This window comes from Babylonia areolata, chromosome 5, assembly GCF_041734735.1.
Source record: "Babylonia areolata isolate BAREFJ2019XMU chromosome 5, ASM4173473v1, whole genome shotgun sequence".
Lineage (NCBI taxonomy): Eukaryota > Metazoa > Mollusca > Gastropoda > Neogastropoda > Buccinidae > Babylonia > Babylonia areolata.
Genome location: NC_134880.1, coordinates 23,143,712 through 23,170,077, shown reverse-complemented (window position 1 = coordinate 23,170,077; position 26,366 = coordinate 23,143,712). Strand labels below are relative to the sequence as shown.

Here is a 26,366-nt window from a genome sequence, read left to right as displayed (position 1 = left end):
TTCTGTCATTGCTGCTGTGTGCACTTGCCAAATGATCGGTGTAAGAGCAAGCCCGGTGCTTCCTTTTTGAGGAAGTGTCTTGGTTTATTCAATGTACCTTTTCGTATTTACCTGGGTGCTAGCTGAATTGGAAGCGTAAGCAGCACTGGCTTGAAGTTGTGTACCTTGTGTGTGGAGAGAGTTACCAATCTACTGTTTGTTAATCATTTGATCTCCTGGCCTCATTGTTTATTAATTTCAAGTTGAAAAACCACGGAGGCAACCATGTGTTTGTTCTGTATTGCCCGTGTGTTCTGTGTGACTTGTTCAGGATTAAAGAGGCTATGCCAGTCTTGAATAAAAGCTAATTTATGTTTGCACATTTCTTCTGTCATTGCTGCTGTGTGCACATGTCAAATGATCGGTATAAGAGTAAGCACGGCGCTTCCTTTTCGGGGGAAGTTGGTAGCGTTAGCAGCATTGGCTTGAAGTTGTGTATCTTGTGTGTGGAGAGAGTTACCACTTTTTACTATTTGTTAACCATTTGATCTCCTGGCCTCATTATATATTAATTTTAAGAGCCAAAGAGTGGAACCCATCTAGAAATTGGGTGAGTTTCAATCGCAAAGCGAAAGACTGGCATCGAACCCATTGTGTGTCTGTGTGTGTGTGTGTGTGTGTGTGTGTGTGTGCGTGCATGCATGCATGCATACGTGTTTCCGTTTGTGCGTGTATGTGTGTGCATACGTGCGTACGTGGTTGAGTGTGTGTGTGTGTTTAATCAGTTCGTTCACTCGTGTTTGATTTTTCAAATATGTTTTTCGTACACGCTGGTGAACACACGTGCGAAATTAATGTAGTTGGTTTTGTATTCAGTATTTACTGCCCCTCTTTTTCATCAACTTTTTCCTTTTCACGTACAGTTTATAAATGTGCTGTGTCCGTCCGTTTGCGCGAGCGCGCGCGCGCTCTATCTCTCTATCTATAATCGCATAGAATAATAATAAATAAATAAAAATTACGTGACGGCCGTTTGTATGTTGTTGTTGTTGTTGTTGTTTTTGTCAATGTGTACCTTACACTTAACATCCAGCCAGCGCTCAAGGTACCATCGTACAAAGTGCGAGAGAGAGAAAAAATTAAAAAAAACAAGGAAACCAGGGGTCCCCCGCCACGTTTCGTTTCATACCTCCCGTTATTAAACGTGACAGCTCTCTTTTAATCCTTGCTGGCACTTTCCGTTAGTCTGTACCAGTTTATACGTCAACACGTTTGCGAACGCGTATGTGTAAGAAGTTGTTTTTGACAAATCTTTTTTTTTCTTTTTTTTAACTACTACCATCATCATTGTTCTCTTCTCTTTTCGACAGTTAATGCGTCTGTGCTTCCGTTGTTGCTTCATGCATTGAATGAAAGAAAAGAGAAGAACGGTTTGTTGGTTTTTATGTGATTATTAATTTACATACCGCCCCTCCTTTCCCCTACCTCTTTTAAGGAGTTTTGATTCTATTTGGTAATTACTGATACAGTAAGAACTCTTTTTTTTTTAAATAGTATAATATGTATGTTTATAATATTATCAATTCGTGTGTTGGGAATAGGTCAATTTCTTTTATATATCCCCATTCTACTCTCTGTTTTGGAGACTGGCCAACAGGAACTGCACTATCTACCTGCAAGAGAGATTTCTTTCTCAATGACCTGTTGATGTTTTGTTTTCTTTCCAATACCAAACATTTTTTGCATAACATTTCATTGCCTACCACCCTTCACTTTTAGTTTACTTCTTGGTTGTTTTCCTTTCTGTCCGTGGATGCTTGATTTTATACGTCAGTTGTTTTCTTTAATTTCTTCATTTCTATCAATTATTTCAAACAGGTGACAGATGTATGTATGTCTATGAACAGTTAGTGAATGGAAATCAAAGTTGAAGCTTTTGAGAGATGGACAGATCTGAAAAGATAGTATACAACTTGAAAACAAATTGTCCATGTTACTGAGCTTTGGAAATGCATCTGGTTTGGAAATGCAGTAGTTCTGTACTGTCTAGTTTCTGGATGGTACTTATTTTATACATGACAATATCAGCCATTTCACCCACTCTAGGAAGACATTGTCGGGAATGGCCAGAGGGCAAAACTGATGCGGAAGTGAAGCTACTCATAGAAGAAAACAGTAAAGAAGAGGACATCATCATACACAGATGGCTCAGTCACCAAAGACCAATCCGGTTGGGGATTCACTGCGAAACAAAATGGAAAAACAGTTAGGGAAGAGAATGCTGCCTACAAAGTCACAACCTCCAGCCTAACGATGGAAGTTGAAGCTGTGACACGTGCCCTCCAGTGGCTATCGTCCATCCATACGCCCGGAAGCCAACATGCCATGATTCTAACCGACTCAATGAACCTCATACAGAAAACTGAAAACGGAATGGGAAGCCCAGAGTGGCATAAGGCAATGCGCAACTTTCAGATTAAAAAACTCACATAGTCATACTGCCCGGGACATGCAGGAGTTCAGGGAAATGAGCGAGTTGACAGACTTGCTGGTAACGCAACACCAACGAGCGGCCTACATCTAGGAAAATCGGAAATCCTCAGAAAAGTCAAAGTATATCAAAAAGAACAGGTACAAGGCCATCACACCATCGATCGCCTCAAAGAAATAAAAGCAGAGAGAGGGAGCGGCCGTAAGTCTAACATGAAAGGTAGAGCACGATGCTTTGCAAATCAAACAAATATCGGCATCATTTCCAAACCAACATTGCGCAAATTTCTTCAAAACGGAACGGAGTCTCTGTGGGCTTTTCCAAATACAATAGACTGAGCAACACACTAGACGCCACGTTCTTGGCATCAGAGATCTTTTCCCATCCCTCTTGCGGCCAATCAGTGGCAGCATCTGTGCGTGTGTGTATGTGTGTTTTTGTGTGTATGTGTGGGTCTGTGTTTTTGAGTGCGTTTGTGCATGCGTGAGAGTGTAAGTGTACACAAGTGTCAGGAGAGTTCTGTGCATGTGTGTGTGTGTGTGTGTGTGTGTGTGTGTGAGGGGGAGGTGGGGGTGCGGGGAGGAGGTGGGGTAGAGGATGAGGTATGTGAGTGTATGCATGCCTACACTGTGGGGGCAACAGGATATTGGAACGTATATATATATATATATCTCTCTCTTTGTATATATGTGTGTGGGGTTGGAGGTGGGAGATATGGGCGTGTGTGTGTGTGCTTGTACAAGTAAGTGTTCATCTGTGTGTGTGTGTGTGTGTGTGTGTGTGTGTGTGTGTGTGTGTGTGTGTGTGCGTGTGTGTGTGTGTGCCGTGGAAGCTGCGATACATAGACTAGAAATGAGTGTGTGGAGGAGGAGGGTAGAGGAGGTGCAGGGTAATGTGTGTGTGTGTGTGTGTGTGTGTGTGTGTGTGTTGGAGCTCATGTACGTTTATATGTATTTGACTGTGCTTTCATATCTGTGAAACTGCATGTTTGGTGCATATCTGTTATGCATGTGTGGGTGTATGTGTGAATGTGTGTCTTCATGTTTTACATTTATTTGCTTATTTATCATCATTGTTGTCTTATTTATCTTTTTTTCTTTTCTTTTTTTATTATCATTACTACTACCTTTTTTATATATCATAATTATTATTTATTTATTTACTTATTTATGTAAGCTTATCTATTATTAATTCACCTTTTTTTTCTCTTTTTTTTCCTCTCAAGTCCTGACTAAGCGCGTTGGGTTACGCTGCTGGTCAGGCATCTGCTTGGCAGATGTGGTGTAGCGTATATGGATTTGTCCGAACGCAGTGACGCCTCCTTGAGCTACTGAAACTGAACTGAAACTGACAATATCAGGTCCCATGTGCAGCATGCACTCAGCTCACACAAAAGAACTGTGGCACAACCAACATTTACGATCATCCACTTTGACGGGAAAACAAATATGCAGACAGGAGAAGACAGGGGGAAAAAAAGCGGTGCTCATTCACTGCCATTGGACGATGCCCAAATATGAGAAATCTGTTGCAACATGTTGTAACAAAATACAGTTGTTACAATTTATATAGCTCATCAGACTTACAAAGCAACAAAGCGTTTTTCTCTTTCCTTTCACTCTTTGCATGAAGCAATAACGAACGTACAGACGCGTTAACTCACTCAGTACGGCCAGTCCTCTCTTCTCCTCTACAGACCCCTCGGATGTCCAGTGGGTGTCTAAATGACCCAACCTTTAGCTTCCGTCGTCAGAATTGTGGTATTCTTTGTCAACATTCACCTCTTCAGTATAAGAGCCTTCCGCTTGCAATATTTTGATGATGGTAATTGGGGTGAAACGCTGTTAACGTCGTCTCTTTCGCCGTTCGTATGGAGAGAGTTAACTGTCGAGAATAAAAGACAACAATGATTATGGTAGTAGTTAAAAAGAAAAAAAAAAAAACTTTAGTAAAAACAACTACTTACACAGATGCGTTCGCGAACGTGTTTACGTATAAACTGGTACAGACTAACGAAAAGTGCCAGCAAGGATTAAAAGAGAGCTGTCACGTTTAATAACGGGCGGTATGAAACGAACTTGTCGGGGGACCCCCGTCTTCCTTGTTCGTTTTTTCTCTCTCGCACTTTGTACGATGGTACCTAGAGCGCTGGCTGGATGTTAAGTATAAGGTACACACTGACAATAAAAAAATTAAAAAACAACCAAAAACATAGAAACGGCTGTCACGTAATGGTGTTTTTTTTGGGTTTTTTTTATTCTTCTATGTGATTATAGAAAGAGAGATAGAGCACGCGCACGCGAACATAACGAATATATATATATATATATATATATATATATATATTGCAAATCATTTATATGATTATATACACATAATATGATGTTCGTCCTTCGGATTCGAAGATGACCATGGATTCAAATATCAGATGGAAGATCAGCGGCTGTGGGTCCGGAGGTGACTGATGAGGCCAACCCCGGCCCTGAATACATATAATATAAAATGGTAAAACACAACACGATTTGATATGTTATAACATAATATAATATAATATAATATAATATAATGTATTGGCAGAAAAGCATCTCAACTGCCTTGCTCCCTTCAGGCAAGGAATTCTTCTTCTTCTTTTTCGTTCGTGGGCTGCAACTCCCACTTGTGTGCATGTTCACTCGTATGTACGTGAGTGGGCTTTTATGTGTATGACCGTTTATACTCCGCTGTGTAGGCAGCCACACTCCGTTTTCGGGGGCTAAAGGCAAGGAATAGTTCAGGTACCCTGCACTCCTTGCAGGTTCGGGCGGAAACCCATTCACATCACGGGCTGCATTGGTCTCCTATTCATCGGAATGGCCACCAGCTTCGTGCCAACGTTCCTCGCCTTTCTCCCGCTGCGTTTCATGTTGGGAGCGTTTCAGCAGGTGGCACTGTGTGGTGTGGTGTGGTGTGGTGTTGTGTGGTGTGTTGTGTGGTGTGGTGTGGTATTTGGGTGTTGTGTTGTGTTGTGTGGTGTGGTGTTATGTGGTATTGGGTGGTGTGTTGTGTTGTGGTGTGTTGTGGTGTTGTGTGGTGTGTTGTGTGGTGTGGTGTTGGGTGGTGTGTGGTGTGGTGTGTTGTGTTGTGCGGTGTTGTGTGGTGTGGTGTGTTGTGTTGGGTGTTGTGTTGTGCTGCGTTGCGTTGTATTATGTTGTATCGCATTGTATCATTATTGTATTGTGTTGCGTTGCGATGCGTTGTATTGTATTGTATTGCGTTGTGTTGTTTTGTATTGCATTGTATTGTATCGTACCGTATCGTATTGCATTGTATTGTATTGTGGTGTGGTGTATTGTACTGTGTTGCATTGCATTGTATTGCATTGCATTGCATTGAGTTACGTTGCGTTGCGTTGCGTTGTGTTGCGTAGCGTAGCATTGTATTGTATTGTATCGCGTTGTGTTGCGTTGCGTTGCGTTGCGTTGAGTTGAGTTGAGTTGAGTTGAGTTGAGTTGCGTTTACTGTACTGTACTCTGTATTTATTTATTTACTTATTTCTTTTTACTTTATTTTATTTTATTTGTGTTTGTGTTTATGTATGTGTGTGTGTGTGTCCGTGTGTGTGTGTGTGTGTGTGTGTGTGTGTGTGTGTGTGTGTGTGTGTGTGTGTGTGTGTGTTGTTTGTTTGGTTGTTTTTTTCTCAAGGCCTGACTAAGCGCGTTGGTTTACGCTGCTGGTCAGGCATCTGCTTGGCAGATGTGGTGTAGCGTATATGGATTTGTCCGAACGCAGTGACTCCTCCTTGAGCTACTGATACTGATACTGCGTTGCGTTGCATAGTGTAGCACTGTATTGTATTGTATCGCGTTGCATTGCGTTGTGTTGTGTTGCGTTGCGTTTGGTTGTGTTGTGTTGTGTCGTGTTATGATGTGTTGTATTGTGTTGTTTTGTTGTTGTTGTTGTTGTTTTTAGCTTTGTTTTGTTTTTGCGTCGCGCTGTGCTGTACTGCCTTCACTATATCGCATTGTATCATATCGTAACGTATTGTATCGTATGTTTGTGTTGACATGCGTTGCGTTGCGTTGCGTTGCGTTTTGATGTGATGTCCTGTGCTGTATTGCGTCGCATTGCATTAGTTTGCGTTGTGTTGTTCTGATTTGTATTGTGTTTTACTGTACTATACTCTGTTACATTGCATTGCATTGCATTGCACTGCACTACTGTACTGTACTGTACTGTACTGTACTGTACTGTACTGTACTGTACTGTACTGATTTGCATTGGACTGGATTGGATTGGATTGGATTGGATAGGATTGGACTGCTTTTTGTCACAAAAGAATTTTGTGCGTGAAATTCGAGTTGGTGTCCGCGGAGAGAGCGTCGCTATAGCGCTCGTATCGCATTGCGTCGGGCTGTGCTGTGATGCTTTGCACTGTATCGTATCGTATCGTATCGTATCGTATCGTATCGTGATGTGTTGTGTTCTGTTGTGTTGTGTTGTGTTGTGCGCTGTGTCGCCTTGCAACTGTATCGTATCGTATGATATCGCATCGTATCGTATCTTACCTTATCGTATGATATCGTATCATGTCATATCGTATCGTGTCGTGTCGTGTCGTATCGTATCGTATCGTATTGTATCGTATTCCATCGTGTAGTATCGTATTGTGATGTGTTATGATGTGTTATGCTGTGCTGTCTTGTTTGTGTTGCGATGCGCTAGGTTGCTTTGCTTTGCGTTGTGCTGTGATGAGCTGTGCTGTGCTGTGCTGTATTGCATTGCGTTGCTTGGCAGTGCATTGCATTGCGTTGCGTTGTGCTGTGATGAGCTGTACTGTGCTGTGCTGTGCTGTATTGCATTGCGTTGCTTGGCAGTGCATTGCATTGCGTTGCGTTGTGTTCTGTTATCCATTTATTTGTTTCGTGAATTCATTTTTTCCCTTTGACAGAATATAGGACTGGCTCACATTATCTAGATAATGACACAGATAGGATTGGTAGATAGGTGGACAGATAGATAAGAGAAGGAGAGGGAGAGGGGGGAGGGATGGCAGGGGGTGGGGGTGAGAGAGAGACAAGACAAATTCTTTATTTCGAGGATAATAGATAAGCACTGGTGTGCTTTTTTTTTCCATCCAGTCCCCATAGAGAGAGGGAGAGAGAGAGGGGGGGAGAGAGAGAGAGGGGGAGAGGGAAAGAGAGAGAGGGGGGAGAGAGGGAGAGGGAGAGAGAGAGGGAAAGAGAGAGAGGGAGAGAGAGATGGGGGAAAATGAGAGAGAGAGAGAGAGAGAGATTCAGATTCAGATGGTTTAATGTGTTTCGGCCATAGGCATACATACACATTGGGGAAGGGGAAGATGGATGGGGGAAGAGGGATGGGGGAAGAGGAGATGGGTAATCCAGCAGCTCATTTACAGACTATGAAATGACTTCATTTTAAACACAGTATATACGAACTAATTTTTCTTATTAAGTATGAGGTCATTTTCCAGATTGAATATAAAGTTAATTCACTGCACGGCATACATTCTAAACTACCAATAACATTGGCATTCAAGGTTCAGTTTCAGTTTCAGTTTCAGTTGCTCAAGGAGGCGTCACTGCGTTCGGACAAACCATATACGCTACACCACATCTGCCAAGCAGATGCCTGACCAGCAGCGTAACCCAACGCGCTTAGTCAGGCCTTGAGAAAAAAACAAAACAAAAAACAAAACAAAAACAAAAAAAAACCGTGGGAATAAATAATAGATAAGCTTACATAAATAAATAAATAAATGAATAATAGTTATAATATAGAAAAAGGTAGTAGTAATAATAATAGTAATACTAATAAAATGATTAAAAAAAATTTAAAAAATAAAAAATAAAAATAAAAATAAAATAAAAATGAAATAAAATAAAAATAAAAATAAATAAATAAATAAATAAGACAACAATGGTGATAAATAAGCGAATAAATGTAAAACATGAAGACACACATTCACACACACACACACACATGCACAACAGAAATGCACCAAACATGCAGTTTCACAGATATGGTTCAATGAAAATACGAGAAACACATTTCTCGGGGTGGTATTGACAAAATCCGTTAACTTGCATTGATTTGTTGTCTCCTTCTTACAGCATGGAAAATGAATTTGCCAACTTGACGACTTAAGTTATCGTTTTGGGTGAGAGAGAGAGAGAGAGAGAGAGAGAGAGAGAGAGAGAGAGAGAGAGAGAGAGAGAGAGAACATTATAGCGGAGGAAAACAAACAGGGAAACCACTTTAATAGATAGATAGATAGATAGATCACTGGATCAGAAGTCGACCACCTGAATCGGACACGGCTCCAAAAATTGAATAGATAAATACCTATATAGACAGATGAATAAATGAATAAATAAACGAAAAAATAATAAATGAATAAGAAAGTAAATGAATGAATAAATAAATAATGTTCAATTTGTTTGCGTGTTTTCACATCCCACGTTAATAAATAAATGAATAAATAAATAGATGAATAAAATTGATGTTCAATTTGTTTGTATATACCACGTAAATGAATACATTAATGAATAGATAGATATATAAGTAAAGAGATAAATGAATATGAAAAAAATATTAAATAGATAAGCAAATGAATAGATTGATATTCAATTTGTGTGTGTGTGTCTGTACATCGCACGTAAATAAATGAATATAGAAAGAAATAGATATTCAGTGTGCTTGTGTATTTGCACATCCCACGTAAATAAATAAATAAATGAATAAATAAATAAATCCCACGTAAATGAATAAACAAATAAATATATGAATGAATGATTAAATAAATAAGCAAATAAATAAATGAATAAATATTCAATTTGTTTGTGTGTCTGCACATCGCACGCAAATAAAAAAACAAATGAATGAATGAATAAACAAACAAATAAATAAATCCCACGTAAATAAATGAATAAATAAATGAAATTAATATTCGATTTGTTTTGTGTGTTTGTACATCCCACGTAAATAAATAAACAAATGAATAGATAGATAAATAAGTAAATGAATAAATTAATTAATAAATAGCAAATAAGTAAGCAAATGAATAAATAAATGAATAGTCAATTTGTTTGTGTGTCTGTACATCGCACGTATATAAATAAATGAAAAAAAAACAAATAAATAAATAAATGAATGATTAAATAAATAAGCAAATAAATAAATGAATGAATATTCAATTTGCTTGTGTGTCTGTATATCGCACGTAAATAAACAAATTAATGAATAAACAAACAAACAAATAAATAAATAAATAAATCCCACATAAATAAATGAATAAATGAAATTAATATTTGAATTTATTTGTGTGTTTGTACATCCCATGTAAATAAATACACACATGAATACATAGATAGATGAATAAATAAATGAATGAATGAATAGCAAATAAATAAGCAAATGAATAAACAAATGAATATGCAATTTGTTTGTGTGTCTGTACATCGCACGTAAATAAATAACTGAATAAACAAATAAACAGATAAATGAATCATTAGATAAATAAGCAAATAAATATATAAATATATGAATAAATATTCAATTGTTTGTGTGTCTGCACATCGCACGCAAATAAATAAACAAATGAATGATTATACAAATAAATAAATAAACGAGCAAATAAATAAATAAATGAATAAATAAATCCCACGTAAATAAATAAATGAAATTAATATTCGATTTGTTGTGTGTTTGTACATCCCACGTAAATAAATACACAAATGAATAGATAGATAAAAAAAATAAATTAATAAATAAATTAATAAATAGCAAATAAGTAAGCAAATGAATAGATAAATGAATATTCAATTTATTTGTGTGACTGTACATCACACGTAAATAACTAAATGAATAAACGAATAAATAAATGAATGATTAAATAAATAAGCAAATAAATAAATGACTGAATATTCAATTTGGTTGTGTGTCTGTATATCGCACGTAAATAAATAAACAAATGAATGAATAAACAAATAAATATATAAATGAATAAATCAATAAATCAATACATAGATATTCCATTTGTTTGCGTGTTTGTACATCCCACGTAAATAAATTAATGTAAATGAATAGATAAATCAATGAATCAATCAATCAATCAATCAACATATATTTGTTTGTGTGTCTGCACATCCCACGTGAAAAATGAATAACTAAATAGATGATGAATAAATGAATAAATAATTAAATAAAGAAACATTCAACGAACATTCAGTGTGTCTGTGTGTTTTGGCACGCACCACGCCATGCTAGGCGACAGGACTGACCAACTCTATCCTGGCCATGGAGATCCTGCCTTCCAGACGACGCTTCATTCCCAACATCGGGATGACCCTTGTGTGGGCCTTTGGGCAGATCCTCCTGTCTCTCCTGGCCTTCCTCATGAGGCGCTTCCCCTGGCGCTACCTCCAGCTGCTCATCTCTGGCTTCTCTGTCTACAGCTTTCTGCTGATCTGGTGAGACAAGGTTTTGGACATGTGCTCTTTTTTGACTCACTTGTGTAAACAAACTGAGTCTATATTTTAACCCAGTGTTCTGTTGTCTGTGTGTGTGTGTGTGTGTGTGTCCGTGGTAAACTTTAACATTGCCATTTGGCATACAAATAGGAAAAAATCAGTTCTTTCCAGTCATCTTGTTTAAAACAATATTGCACCTCTGGGATGGGCACAAAAAAAAACACACAATTAAGCCAAATTATATGCAAACTAAATTTACTGTTATATTTTTTTTTTTTTTAATTCTCTAAACTTGGCACTTTGATCTGATATTCTGACACAACAACAAGAGCAGTCATTTTTATCATTTTTTGTTCAAACAGGAGCTTCTTTTGCTAAGCATGGAAGTTATATTTATTTTGCATGTCTTTGGTGCAGATAGTAAAAAAAGGGAAATTAATCTGTAATTAGTGCTAGGGGGCTTAATTTGCATTAAACTGATCTCTCTCATCTTAAACATTACATTTTGAAATTATACTGAATGCATAAAAAGCTTGTGTGTTTTACTCTCAGTGTACAGGGCTTTCACTATGTTCATTCGCCCAAGCGGTCTTTTTCGGAAAATGTTACAATCAATACGACGAGTGGACTTTATAGATCTGTTGGCTGAGCCCTGAAGGTCATGGGCAAAAATCAATTGCGTACACATATTTATACATATTCAAAGCGCGTGCTCATATTCCTCGCGAACGCGAACGACGCCATTTTGTTTCAAGTTGTTGACCTGCCCGTTCAATCCTATATTCAATGGACAATACACGATAACATGTGATGGAAAGTTGGAGAAGGAGACCGTTAAATATTTATTCAGGGAAAGATTTGTGAACGCCTCATCACTTACTGGATTATGCCCCAAACTGCCATAAAAATATCCACAGAATCAGTCGGAATTCACAGTTTAAAATAATAAACCATGCGAGTTAATACCCTTGAATTGATGAAACGTAAAAATTTCCAGTCTTGACTTTTCTCAAAATGAAGTCCTTTTCACTTCATACGACGTTTAGGAGTACTTGTACTTGGCTCTACATGTTATTAGTTTAACAAAATACTCAATTTTCATATCAACTTTAAAACTATAAAACTAGAATGAACATAAAAGAGAAATTGAATCGAGTGTGTCAAACGGGTGTAACTAAACTTGTACATCTATCTAGATCCAGAGAAAATGGCTTAATGTTGCAGTGTGATTGCGGCGATTGCCACGTCTCCTTTACCGCGGACTTAAAAAGAATTTTTAATTGCCCATGAAGATTTTTTGAATGCCCAAGATACACCAGAATAATATTATTTAAACAGCGTTCTCACTGCGAATACCGCAATCGATTTATCGCCCTTTAAAAAAGCATGTTTCAATATGATATTTTTGCACATCAGCTAAGGAGCCTCGATAGTGTAATGGGTAAGACAGTTTATTCTCACCCTAACACGCGGGGTTCGAATCTGCCCTTAGGACTTTTTTTTCTTTTCTCTTTTTCTTTTAACCCAAAACTTTATAATAACAAATACAGAAAATATTTTAACGATTAGATTTTTTTAAAGTGTATCACAAGTGAGTCTTGAAGGCCTTGCCTCTCTTGTTTTTTTTCTTTTTTTCTTATCTTTTTTTCTCTTGGACTTCAAAAGCAAGGAGAACTGGGATTCCAATATTGTTTTGTATGGCTTTTGTTATACTTGATTGACTCTCTCTCTCTCTCTCTCTCTCTCTCTCTCTCTCTCTCTCTCTCTCTCTTCACACACACACACACACACATGCATTGCAAGCACGTACGCTCGTAAGCACGTGCATACGTGTGCAGGTGCATTTACAATGAGGGCGTAACCCAGAAGTCTTCCTTGTGTTCCCCAGTTTCCTGGAGGAGTCAGTCCGCTGGCTGGTGGCTAACGGCAGGGTGGAGCACGCAGAGCGGATACTGAAGAAGGCGGCAGCTCAGAACAAAGTCAGCCAGGTGGACGTGCTCAACGTCTTCAGAACCAAGGTTCTGAGGCAGCACACCTCTGATGAAGGACACGACCTGAAGAACGGAGCATCTGAGGTTCCCGGAGAGCATCCCAACTCGCTCCTGGGTAGTCACTCTGCGTCTGGTGACAAAGAGGACCTGCCCAAATACGGAATCACTGACTTCTTCAGGCACAAACGCGTCCTCTTGTGCATCGTCATCAATGGCTTTGCGTGGTAAAGCTTCTTAGAAACATTGTATTCCACACTATCTGGTCTCTCCCTCTTCGCGTTATGTGTCAGAGTAAAATGTTATGCTTGCAACATAGGTAACCAACCGACGGGTTTCAACTGGACAATAAAGATATAATGTTATTGTAGTTGCTATTATTTCAGACAAAGAAGTACATATCGATTGTGACACATAAATGGCATATGATCCATTTGGAATGAAAAAGAACGATGGCTCGATACAGCTGTGTCAGTAATTGCCTCTTTGTCCAACAAGTGGCGATTGTCCGGATGATAAGAAGCATTTTCCATTTAGTAGCAAAGATTATGAAAGACACAAAAAAGATGTACTGTCGTTAATCAGCAGCAAAGGCAAAATATTTGGTCAAATGATTAGAATATAGGCCTAATCCTCTCACCTGCAGAATATTCCTTGGTGCAGCAACTATTAAGAAAAAAGAAACACATCAAACAAGCGCGTATTTATAGAACCAGCAGCTTAGAAGGAAAACACTTAAGACAAAAAGAATGTAAGACTGCATTGGGCCAGTTCAATTGACTGACGTTTTGTCTGGCATGTGTTTTTATTCCTGTCCTAAAATGCTTGCTAATGTCATGTCTTTGGAGAGAAGATATTGTTTATCAGTTACATTACCATCACACTACGGATCTCCTCTCTCTCTCTCTCTCACTCTCTCTCCCACTCTGTCTCTCTCTCACCAAAAATAATGTTCCATCTGACCAAGGACACCAACTGATTTCGCTGGCAGGTTCACAAATTCCGTGACGTATTACGGGCTGTCTATGACGTCATTCACTCTTGCTGACGACATGTACCTGGGGTTTTTTCTCAGCGCCGTTGTGGAAGTGCCGTCGATCGCATCGACATACTTGGCAGAAAGGTACTGAAAGATGGCAAAGGTGGTGAGGGAAAACACGCCCCATTCTGTAAATCTGAAAACGTCGTTCATTCCTTTTTTAATCTAATGTCTGTTCACTGTCAGTGATATCAGACGACGACAGAGAAAAAATCGAGGGAGGGAAAAGTAATCACTGTATACGCATGCGAATATGCGAGTCTGTGTGTGTGTGTGTGTGTGTGTGTGTGTATCTACATGTTTCGATGGATGACTGATTATATTCGTGTGCATGTATGTGTATGTATGTATGCATGTATGTACACATATAAGAATTCTACGCTTCCATTCACTAGTTAATTCGCTGTTTCATCAGTTCATTCATCATTTTATTCATTGTCCATTCATTCAATTTCAGGATCGGTCGGAAGAGGTACTGCGACGTGTTTCACCTTGTGGCGGGACTGTCACTGCTGACCTCCGTGACTGTGTCATATCTCGCAGGTGACCCATGTCAGATTCCAACACCCCACCCAAATTGTCTGAAATCTACAAGCCTTGTAAAAACACAGCGTAACTCCAAACTTGTTCAACTTTAATTAACGAGCCTTTTGAATGCGCAGCGTAAACCCAAACTTGTTACACTAATTTTCTCAGGCCTTGTGAATGCACATCACAAATCCAAAATTGTTACACTTTAATCTACAAGCCTTATTAATGCACAGCGTAAATCCAAACGTGTTACACTTTAATTTACAAGCCTGATGAATATACAGCGTAAATCCAAACTTGTTAAACTTTAACTTACAAGCCTGATGAATACAAAGCATAATTTGCGAGCCTTGTGATAGTTTTCAAGCCTTGTTAATACATAGCGTAAATCCAGACTTGTTACACTTTATTTTGCGAACCTTGTGAATGCACTGTGTCAATCCAAACTTGTTACACTTTATTTTGCGAACCTTATGATAATTTACAAGTATTATGAATATACAGTGTAAATCCAAACTTGTAACAATTTAATTTACACGCCTTATAAATGCACAGCATAAATCCAAAGTTTTAAAACTTTGATATGATTTACAAGCCTTGCGAATGCACAGCGTAAATCCAAACTTGTTACGCTTTCATATACAAGCCTGATGAATGCGCAGCATAATTTGTGAGCCTTGTGATAATTTGCAAGCCTTGTGAATACATAGCGTAAATCCAAACTTGTTACACTTTATTTTGCAAGCCTTGTGAATGCACTGTGTCTGTGCAAACTTGTTACACTTTATTTTGCAAACCTTATGACAATTTACAAGTCTTATATATATACAGCGTAAATCCAAACTTGTAACAATTGAATTTACACGCCTTATGAATGCACAGCATAAATCCAAACTTGTTACACTTTATTTTGCGAGCCTAGTAAATACACAGCGTTAATACAAACGTGTTACACTTTAATCTACACGCCTTGTGAATACACAGCATAAATCCAAACATGTTACACTTTGTTTTGCGAGCCTTATGATAATTTACCAGCCTTATGAATATACCGCGTAAATCCAAACTTTTAAAACTTTGATTTACAAGCCTTGCGAATGAACAGCGTAAATCCAACCTTGTTATGCTTTAGTTTACAAGCCTGATGAATCCACAGCATAATTTGCGAGCCTTGTGATAATTTGCAAGCCTTGTGAATACATAGCGTAAATCCAAACTTGTTATACTTTAATTTATGAGCCTTATAAATGCATAGCGTAAATCCAAACTTGTTAGATATACACTTTTTTCCGTGTCATATTGAATTCATTTTCCAGAAATAAGGTATAACACTAGACACTGCTTTTGATTATCACGCTGTGCAACGTCATTTTCTCAACTGTCTTGCTGTATATTCACTACATGTCGGTATACGCTGTTGCTCCTAGAGATCAATACCGAGTCTGTCCAATCTGTAAGTACTATCATGCACAGTAAAGATCATGTAATCCATGTCAGCATTCAGTGGGCTATGAAACCAGTATGCACAACCCTGAAAACAGTTCCTTCAACACAAAACAAACAACGATCAGTCAGTTTGTACTGCTGGTAGCAACATCACTTGTTTACTGATACATCTATCGTCCATGGGCTTGTGAAACTGCATGTTTGTTGCATATCTGGTGTGCATGTGTGTGTATGTGTGAATGTATGTCTGCATGTTTTACATTTATTTGCTTATTGATCGTCATTGTTATCTTTTTCTTTTCTTTTTTTTTTGTGCGCATAGAGTTGACGTCATCAAGATTTTGCGCCTTATAAATATTATTAGTAGTAGCATTTTTGTGTATTTATCTATTATTTTCTATTTATTTATTTTATTTATTTATTTTTTAATTTTTGTTGTTGGGTTGTTGTTGTTGTTGTTTTTTGTTTGTTTGTTTGTTTGTTTTTGTTGTTTTTTTCTCAAGGCCTGACTAAGCGCGTTGGGTTAAGCTGCTGGTCAGGCATCTGCTTCGCAGATGTGGTGTAGCGAATACGGATTTTACCGAACGCATTGACGCCTCCTTGAGCTATTGATACTGATACCCACAACATGCATGTTTGTTATATAGGTATTTTGTTATTTGTATTACTCTTTTTGCCACAACAGATTTCTCTGTGTGAAATTCGGGCTGCTCTCCCCAGGGAGAGCGGGTCGCTACACTGACAGCGCCACGTATTTTTTGTTTTTTTTTCTGCCTGCAATTTTATTTATTTTCCTATCGAAGTGAATTTTTCTACAGAATTTTGCCAGGGACAACCCCTTTGTTGCCGTGGTTTGATGGTGGGTTTTTTTTTTTTTTACGTGCGCTAAATGCATGTTGCACACGGGACCTAGGTTAATCGTCTCATCCGAATGACTAGCGTCCAGACCACAACTCAAGGTCAAGTGGAGGAGGACTGCCGGTGTGATTCGAACCAGTGCGCTCAGACTCTCTCGCTTACCAGGCGGACGCGTTACCTCTAGACCATCACTCCACAATTTTCTGTGTTCGAATGAATGGGAATGCAGCGCACTGATTTCTGTTACATATTACTTGTGTGTTTCGTCTTAGCATAAACACCGTCCCCCACCACCACTCCCCCTCCCCAACGCCCACAAGCCCCCCACCCCCCACCCCGCCCCCAGTTGGTGCCAAAGCTTGAATACAAACTGTTCCAACTTACACACAGACGGGACTTCATGGTTGAAAGACCTGTTTGAATAATTATGGTAATGACTTGATGAAACGAAGCTTGAAACTGATACACACAGAACGTACTTCATGGTTGAAAGATCTGTTTGGACAATTATGGTGTGTGTGTGTGTGTGTGTGTGTGTGTGTGTGTGTGTGTGTGTGTGTGTGTGTGTGTGTGTGTGTGTGTGTGTGTGTGTGTGATTATACTGGACGAGACCGAGTGCACGTGTGTGTCTGTGTGAATGTACACCTGTGCGCGCGCGTGCTCTGCTTGTTTCCTTCTTTGTGTGTTGTGTAGCTGTAAAAATGTGGATTTTGTATGTTACCAGGTCTCGTTCATATGGCCATGAATCATCATCATCATCACACTACTACTACTACTACTGCTACTACTACTACTCATTATCATCAGTAGTAGTATCAGTATCATCATCATCATCATCATCATTATCATCAGTAGTAGTAGTCGTCGTCGTAGTAGTAGAAGTATCATTATCATCAGTGATAGTGGTAGCAGTAGTAGTATCATTATCATCAGTAATAGCAGTAGTAGTATCATTATCATCAGTAATAGTAGTAGTAGTATCATTATCATCAGTAATAGTAGTAGTAGTATCATTATCATCATCAGTGGTGGTAGTAGTAGTAGTAGTAGTATCATTATCATCAGTAATAGTAGTAGTAGTATCATTATCATCATCAGTAGTAGTAGTAATAGTAGTTGTAATATCATTGTTATTATCATTATTCAGCATCATTATCATCATCGTCGTCGCTGGTGGTAAGTGGACTGTCTGCCCGTGATTGTCTGAATGAATCGACACTGCGGCCTCCGAGCACACCTGAAGAGGATTGGAGTGGCAGCCACATCCCTGTGTGATTGCGGCCAGGCTGACCAGACCCCATCCCGTATTCTCCAAGACTGCCCCCTGTATGAGAAGATGCGGCAGCAGTCCTGGCCCGGGGGTGCTGACCTCAACACCAAGCTCTGAGGGACGGTAGCCGATCTTCGCCGGACGTCCAAGTTTGTGGCATCCCTCGGACTTCGACCCTGACTGCGTAGCTGTCGAACGCAAAAGAAAGAAAAAAAAGAAGAGTCTGAATGAATCGGTTAACTGACCGACTAACTGATTGATTCACTGATTTCTTCGTTCGTTGACTTATATATATATATATATATATATATATATATTTTTTTTTTTTTTTTTTTTTTTTTTTTTGTTAATCTTTTCTTTTACTGATTACAGGTGACAGCAAAGCCGCAAGCATAGCTGTGGTGGTGTTGACCCTTTTGGGCAAGTTCTCTGTCACCGCCACGTTTGCCGTGCTTTTCCTCTATACTCCCGAACAGTTTCCAACCAACATTAGGTATTCCGGCCCGTGATGTGTGTGTGTGTGTGTGTGTGTGTGTGTGTGTGTGTGCGTGCGTGCGTGCGTGTGTGTGTGTGTGTGCGTGCGTGCGTGCGTGTGTGTGTGTGTGTGTGTGTGTGTGTGTGACAGACAGAGAGAGAGAGAGAGAGATTTTTCTATTGCGAGAAAAGGAACAGGCACTTATTGGTCTGTTTTCAACCTACCCTCGTAAGCCAATGTATAAATCCGTCTAGGAAATACAAGAGAAGAAGAAGAAAAAGAGGAAAAGTTACGTATACATCGCATGGCAACAACAACAACAGCAAGAAGAATAAAAGCAAAAAAGAACAATGAATGGCATAGAAAATGCACAATTCTCCACAAAAACACAGAATGCGCATACGTGAAACAGAGAAGAAAGGAAGGAAGGGCGAAAGGAGACAGCGAAGAAAGAAAGATGGAAAATATTGTTAAGAGAGACAAGACAAGACAAATGGTTTATTGTTCATCGGCCTCAGGCCATTATACAAACACATGGGAAGGGTGGTGTGGTGTGGTGTGTGTGTGTGTGTGGGGGGGGGGTGCGGTGGGGGGGCGCTTGTTGAGGGGCAGGTTCTCGTGCGATCGGAAGGGTGGGGGGGGGGCGGGAGGCGGTCAGAGGGGTACAATCTGGATAAACATATCAATAGTAAGAAAATTGTTATAATATGAACTCGCGTGCTGGCAAATCTCAACAGAACCAGACAAGCTGTTAAAAGTCGAAGGGGATGTTTTGGTTATCACTGATTGGCGTTAAGGAGAGAGAGAGAGAGAGAGAGAGAGATTCAGATTCAGATTATTTATTCATTAATAGGCCTAGGCCCCTTATGAAGGGGTAAGTGACAATATAAGAAATAACAAACAAAATGAAAATATATAACCAACCATAATACATACACACATTACATAAACGCTGCAATGAAGTACAGCATCTTAAGATGTCACGATATCCCGAAATTTAAATGCCTGGTGTAAAAACAGTGCCAGATTCCATATATCAGCATGTCTCGTGGATGACAATAATAAACTCAGTTTGAATAAACATGGCTGTCGATAGTACTTAGGTGGTATATATTTTTCTCTAATTCTACAAAGAGCTGGACAACGAAAAACAAAATGTACCTCGTCTTCTTTGTCTTCTTTACATAGTGGGCAAATTAAATCATTGTCAAGAGAGAGAGAGAGAGAGAGAGAGAGAATGGTAAACAAAAGACTGATTACGTTTGGAACAAAACACCTAACAGCAGGTAACTGTGGGACGCGAGACTCGATAAAATGGCGACGCTTAACTCCCTTTTGCCATTGATAGTTGTACAGTTGTCTCACTTCCTGTGCCTGTGTCTGAGTCTGTGTGTGTGTATGTGTGTCTGTCGGTCGGTCTGTTTGTCTGTCTGTCTGTGTCTGTAGCTGTGTGTGGCTGTATTTGTTTCTAAATGCGTGTGTATGAATGAGTGAGTGTGTGTGTGTGTGTGCGTGCGCGCGCGCCTGTGTGTGAGTGTGTGCATGGGTGTGTGTGTGTGTGTGTACGTTCGCGCGCGCGCGTGTGTTTGTGTGTATGTGCCCGCGCGCGTATGCGTGTTTTTATTCTCACACGTGCGTGTGTATGTAGGTCATTTGCACGGACTTGTGCTGTATCGTTTCACCTTGCAGCCTGTTGAAGGTGTATGCAACACATCATGACTGTTGCAGGAACGCCAGTTTAGGAGTGGCGTCGATGTCAGCCAGAATTGGAGGGATGATCGCCCCTTTCTCCAGAACTTTGGTAAGACAAAGGTGGTAGATAGAGTTCGTGTAGAATAAAAAAAAAATGTTGTGAACAGAGTGCTCTTACAGGAAAGGGGTGAAAGGATGGTACGTCGAACGTATAGTCAGGAATGCTTTCATACAACAAGACACTTCATCCAAGCTTTAACAAATACGAATATGTGCAGTATTTATAAACAAATGAAATTGCATGAACATGTTGAGTAAATGGCTGGATGTGCTTCGAATGATGTGAACACAACATAAAGTGCCAAAATTAGAATGACTTCTTTTCCACGTGTACGTGTTCGGGTTTTATCACAGCAATGTGATGCATCGTATGGTATAATGTCGTTCTATATTGTCCATCTGAAGAACGAGAAGAAGTATTGTATCGTTTCTTATTGCATTCTATTCTATTCTATTCTATTACTCACTTTTGTCGCAACAGATTTCACAACAGATATTGTGTCGTAACATATGAAAATAGACTCGAAATCAAATCTAAATCTGATTATTGAAATAAAGTTAACAAAACTACGATGGTTCCAGACCAGGACACATCATAGGACTTTACCTGGGCAAATAATATATTTAACAGAAACAGGGTTGAACTGTGAGAGATACCCAAAACAGTTCTTCGACTTTCCAAATTCCAGATCCGACACTTTCCCTGGGCACCGGGCACTATCTTTGGAGTGTGCTGCCTTCTGCTGCCTGTCTGTATGCGGATGCTGCCAGAGACTTGTGGCAGAGAACTTCCCCAGACCATTGAGGACATGGAACTGTACATCACTGCTCCAGACAGAGTGTCTCCACGCTCTCAGAATGACAAGCAGAAATCAGAAACTGCATCAATCTGACAACGATACAATTTTACCATTTTGTCACGTTTCGCTTTGGCTGCGTTTTATTGTCTCCGCTTCGTTTTGCCCTTTAACAGTATCCATGGAAGTCATGGTGGTGGTGGTGGTGGTGGTGATGATGATGTTTTTGTTGACTGGTATGATACCATTGTCAGGCATTGGTAATGAAGTTTCATGTTATGAATTTCGGTGTTTTCTATTTTGTTCTTCGCCACAATTTCTTGACAATAGTAAAATCTGTGTTCTTACACTGCTTGATCTTTCTGCTGCTTTTGATACCATTGACCATGCTATCTTGCTAAACAGACTTAGATACTCCTTTTGCATCTCTGGCTGCGCACTGTTATGTTTCCAATCCTACCTTAAAAACAGAACAGAAACAGTCACGGTAAATGGCCATCAATCTTTCCTATCAACACCTATATATGGCGTTTCGCAAGGATCTGTGCTAGGACCAGTTCTGTTTATTCTCTATACTCAACCACTTTTCGATGTTGTCAAAAACCATTCTGTAAATCACCATGCCTTTGCTGACGATAACCAGCTCTACAAAGAAACGACTTTTTCCGATCTTGACTCTTCCATTGGGGCACTTCAACGGTGTATTGCTGACGTTAAGGCATGGATGAATCAAAACAAACTACAGTTAAATGCTGGTAAAACTGAAGCTATTATTATTTCTTCAAGCAGACTGTCTATAAACAACTCTTTGCCTTCCTCTCTTAAAATTGGAGATTCAGATTTTGTGAAAAATCTGGGTGTGACGTTTCATTCAAACCTCACAAAGAAGAAACATGTAAACAATCTCTGCAAGGCTGCATACTTTCAAATTCGAAAGATCAGTTCCATCCGACATCATCTTACTACTCAAGCAACACAAACTCTGGTGTGCTCTCTTGTCTCATCCAGACTAGATTACTGTAACTCACTCCTCATTGGTTGTCCTAGATACCTAATACAAAAACTCCAGAAAGTTCAAAACGCAGGAGCAAGATTAATCTTTAGAACCAAAAAGACTGACAGTATCACTCATCTTCTGTATTCTCTTCACTGGTTACCAATGTCTGCCCGCATTCAGTACAAAGTTGTTTCAACTCCATTTTGGGTGCTGCTCCTCAGTATCTGAGAGAATTGATTCAAACCTACACACCCCGTCGACAACTCAGATCATCTTCCGATTCACGGCGGCTACTTACTCCCCGTGTTAAAACCCGATCCTTCGATTATTCTTCCTTTTCTTATTCAGCTCCATAAACATATATGTCTGGAACAGTTTACCTCACGATCTTCGCCACTCTTCATTTCAATCTTTCAAAACTGATATGAAAACACATCTATTTGAAAACGCCTATCCGTAGACCTTCCCTACCTTTTCAGTTATAAGCCATGCAAACTCTCTCTTTCGTTTGTGTGTGTGTGTGTGTGTGTGTGTGTGTGTGTGTGTGTGTGTGTGTGTGTGTAATTATGTAATACGCGTAGTCTCTCAATCTGTTTTTTTTATTATTGTGCGCTAAATAATTATTTTTCTTCTTCTTTCTTTTGTGAGTTATTGCGCGCGTGTGCATGTATTTAATGTTTATTGTAAAGGGCTTTGAGCTCTCTTTAAGGGAGGAAAACGGTCAACAAATGTACATTATTATTATTATCATTATTATTATTATTACAAGCAGAGGAGAAACTTATCAATCCAAAATATACTATTCGTTACCATGTTCGATGTTTTTTCAAATACTTTTTTTTTTCTACACCAGACTTTGCGAAATTTATTATGTTTACAGCAATACGATACTATCCATAACGTTTTTAGCTATTATTTTCTCAAGACTGTAATACTTTATATGACATTAGGGAATATTCTTGTATAGTTTCCGTGCTTTGCGTAACGATTCATAGCATTTGTATCTCTTTGTGGTTGAATAACTCATGACTATTTCCACTTTGTAGCCCTTTTTTGTCTGAAGCGAATTACACTATGACATTTTTCTTTTGTTTCTTATTATCACCCATAAAACAGAGTTTGAGTCTGAGTTTATTTATTCCCATTAACTGTTTTGAGTCATAGAGAAACAAGGAAACATGACAATAACAGGATAGAGGAAGAGCGAAGATATTTTAAACAGAAGAAACAAAAGGGGGGATAATACAAATGGGGAAAAATAAAATGAAATAAAATAGAAGGCCAAATGTAATCATCAGTCTGATACAATGCAACAGGAATAGCGAAAGCAGTACTCCAGAGAAGAGCATCTTCTGGTGAACATAAGGGGGGTAACTCCACAGTAGCCTTGAGCACTTGATGAATTATTACTTCCCCTCTTACAGAACTTGCTCCCCTGACCAGACAATGCTTGACTATTTTTTTCAGTACTTGAGCACACACACACACACACACACACACACACACACACACACACACACACATGTAAACACAGACGCACGCACTTATATAATATTTAGTTGTTTCAGGTGTTGGGGTATTATGTTTCTAGTGTATGTTTATGTCTCAGTAAAATGGGTTTCCATAAAACATTTCAAATTTGTTTATGTCTGAATATTGTCATGGTTAACCTGTGTTTGTGTCGTGTAAGGCTAAAGGGAGGAAGTAATAAGCGGTTTTTGTTGTTGTTGATGTTGTTTTTATAAGTTCGGCTAAATCTAAAGCATTTAAGAGTGAAATTACCTAAAATAAAAACAGAAAAAAGAACATATTTGACTGAATAGATGGATGTAAAATGCAGACAGCTACGTTAACTAGAAGCGTTTATAGAATCATTACAAGAAAGTTGTTCTGTATCCTAATACCGTGAGGCTGTGTGATCTACTCAGGTGAATGTTTATTGTCGGCGTTGTTTGGTCTCTCTGTCTCTTTCCTTCACTGTCTCTCCATCACATCCACATGGAATCTATCTATCCACATGGAAATTAACTTGTGCCTTGTGTATGTGTATGTGTGTCTCTCTCTCTTTCTCTCTCTCTTTTTCTCCCTTTAAGAACTCTCTCTCTCTCTTTCTCTCTCTTTCTCCCTCGGGGGGCACGTACAAGATGGCGGCATGTCAACAATCTCTGTTGAAAGCTCAGCTCTAATTTTTGCGCTTATTCGGTTTGTGTGGTTTTCCGACAAAGCATACATGGTGCATCGATTCTGTTGAGTATCAGTTTCATTGAAGATACAGCAAAATGTGTGACATAGCAAACTGGAGGGCGAGAATTGGACATTTTCATGGTGTTGTGACAGCAAAGTTTGCAGCTCATTCTGGGGACAATGAGGTGAGACGTGATTTGTGCAACGAAGCGTGTCTGTCAACAATAGACGTTGTTTTGATGTTCTGTTGCTGCAGCATCTTCATTGCTATTCTGCTGGCGTTCGGATCGAACCTTCAATTAATGTTCACCCAAGACGCTGCGTACTTTGTGAAAGAAAGTCCTTTGAGTGAAACTGTGTTATGGGAAGTCAGTATGGGAGGACGGTGACAGTCACTGCTGCTCGTTATCATGATGGACAAAGTACAAGATTTTGCTCGTGGCAGGGATATAATCATTCTGGGTGATTTTAATATAGATTTTCAAAAACCCCATCTGGCATGGGATTCTACCATACATCTGTTTAACTTGCATCAAGTGATACAGTCGGCAACGCGAGTTACGTCATCCAGCTCAAGTCTGATTGACCACATCTATGTTAATAATCCAGAGTCGAAAGCGCTCAGGTAGACCAGACCAGTATCAGTGACCACTTCACTATACAGTGTACAGCTGCCTGTAAGATACCAACAGCTGGAACTAGAACCCACTCCACCTTCTCCATGGTCTCAGTGAATGCTCATTGAAGGATATTTATGAATCTAACGATCCAGATGAAGCAGTCGCGGCATTTCAGACTCAGACAATATTTCATCTATATGGAAGGCTCTCAATGCTCTGACCAATAAGTCCTTTCCTGGAAAAAAATGATATCTGAGCGTTTCACAGCAACAGACTTCAACAACCACTTTTTATCCGTCGTGGAAAGTTTGACAAATCGTCTAAAACAAAACTCAGACCAGAATGAATGTCCAGCCAGTCTAAACATTTTTTGTTCAGATAGGATCAGCCCTCAAGATACATTTCACATTCCAGAATTAACCGTCTATAAGGTCGGTAAATACATATCTAGCCTTGGTCAAAAAGTACACATGGCTGTGACGGACTCAGCAATAAAATTCTGCTTCTATCGCTACCATATAGTATATATACAGTGCATCATTTGACATATATTTATAAACTCAGTATTTCAAAAAGTCTTTTTCCAGCTATGTTCAAAACTGCCAAAATTATACCACTACCGAAAGTAAAAAATCCCTCAGACCTCAACGATCACCGACCAATATCGATACTGTCATCGCTATCTAAACCACTTGAAAAACACGTACACAAACACCTTCTGTAATATCTTGACCGGCACAACTTGCTTCATCAGAATCAGTCAGGGTTTCGCCCGAAACACTCCTGTCAGACAGCCCTCACCAGTCTCTTAGATAGCTACTCACAGCTATAAATAACGAAATAATCAACGGAATAATACGTCTAAATCTGAAGAAAGCATTTGATCTCATTAACTATCGAACACTTCTTGAAAAGCTACGGGTTTATCAGCTTGATAGAAATTCTGTTAGATTCTTTGAGTCATACTTAAAAGAAAGAAAACAGAGTGTATTAGTAAACGGGAGTTTTTCGGATGTAGGAATAATTAAAATGGGCATTCCCCAAGGCTCTGTGCTTGGCCCCCTATTGTTGAACCTTAATATCAGTGATCTTCCATTATGTATCTCCTCATTTGCAGTATCATGTGACATGTTTGCAGATGACTCTTCTCATCATACAGCTGGAGTAAATTTAGAGGACATGAATGATAGATTGCAAACAAGCCTAACAGAAGTGTCCAACTGGTGAACAAAAAATAATTTGTTCCTTAACCCAGAAAAAACGAAGAACATGATTGTAGCCACTCGCCAAAAACACCAGCGTGGCTTCGATCCGCTCACTTTGTCAACTGATGGCCAAGCTATTGAACAAGTTGCAGAGCATCGACACCTTGGTGTCATTATTGACAACCAGCTAAAATGGGAATCACATATCAGTTTTTTTGTTTTTTTTTATCAAGGTCAGTTGCAAAAAATGTTTACCTGTTATCCCG

At 39.2% G+C, this 26,366-nt stretch overlaps 1 protein-coding gene across 1 annotated transcript in view; it reads left to right on the top strand.

Moving 5' to 3' along the window:
- LOC143281991 (organic anion transporter 3-like) overlaps positions 1-23,915 on the top strand; it is a 35,108-nt gene extending 11,193 nt beyond the window's left edge. Inside the window, exons 5-12 of the mRNA XM_076587376.1 lie at positions 5,265-5,391; positions 10,736-10,938; positions 12,827-13,153; positions 13,918-14,049; positions 14,423-14,508; positions 18,443-18,563; positions 20,274-20,346; positions 20,987-23,915. Of these exons, the coding sequence (XP_076443491.1) occupies positions 5,265-5,391; positions 10,736-10,938; positions 12,827-13,153; positions 13,918-14,049; positions 14,423-14,508; positions 18,443-18,563; positions 20,274-20,346; positions 20,987-21,190 (1,273 nt within the window). The 3' untranslated portion in view covers positions 21,191-23,915. The remainder of the gene's footprint in view (positions 1-5,264; positions 5,392-10,735; positions 10,939-12,826; positions 13,154-13,917; positions 14,050-14,422; positions 14,509-18,442; positions 18,564-20,273; positions 20,347-20,986) is intronic.
- Positions 23,916-26,366: the final 2,451 nt, after the last annotated feature.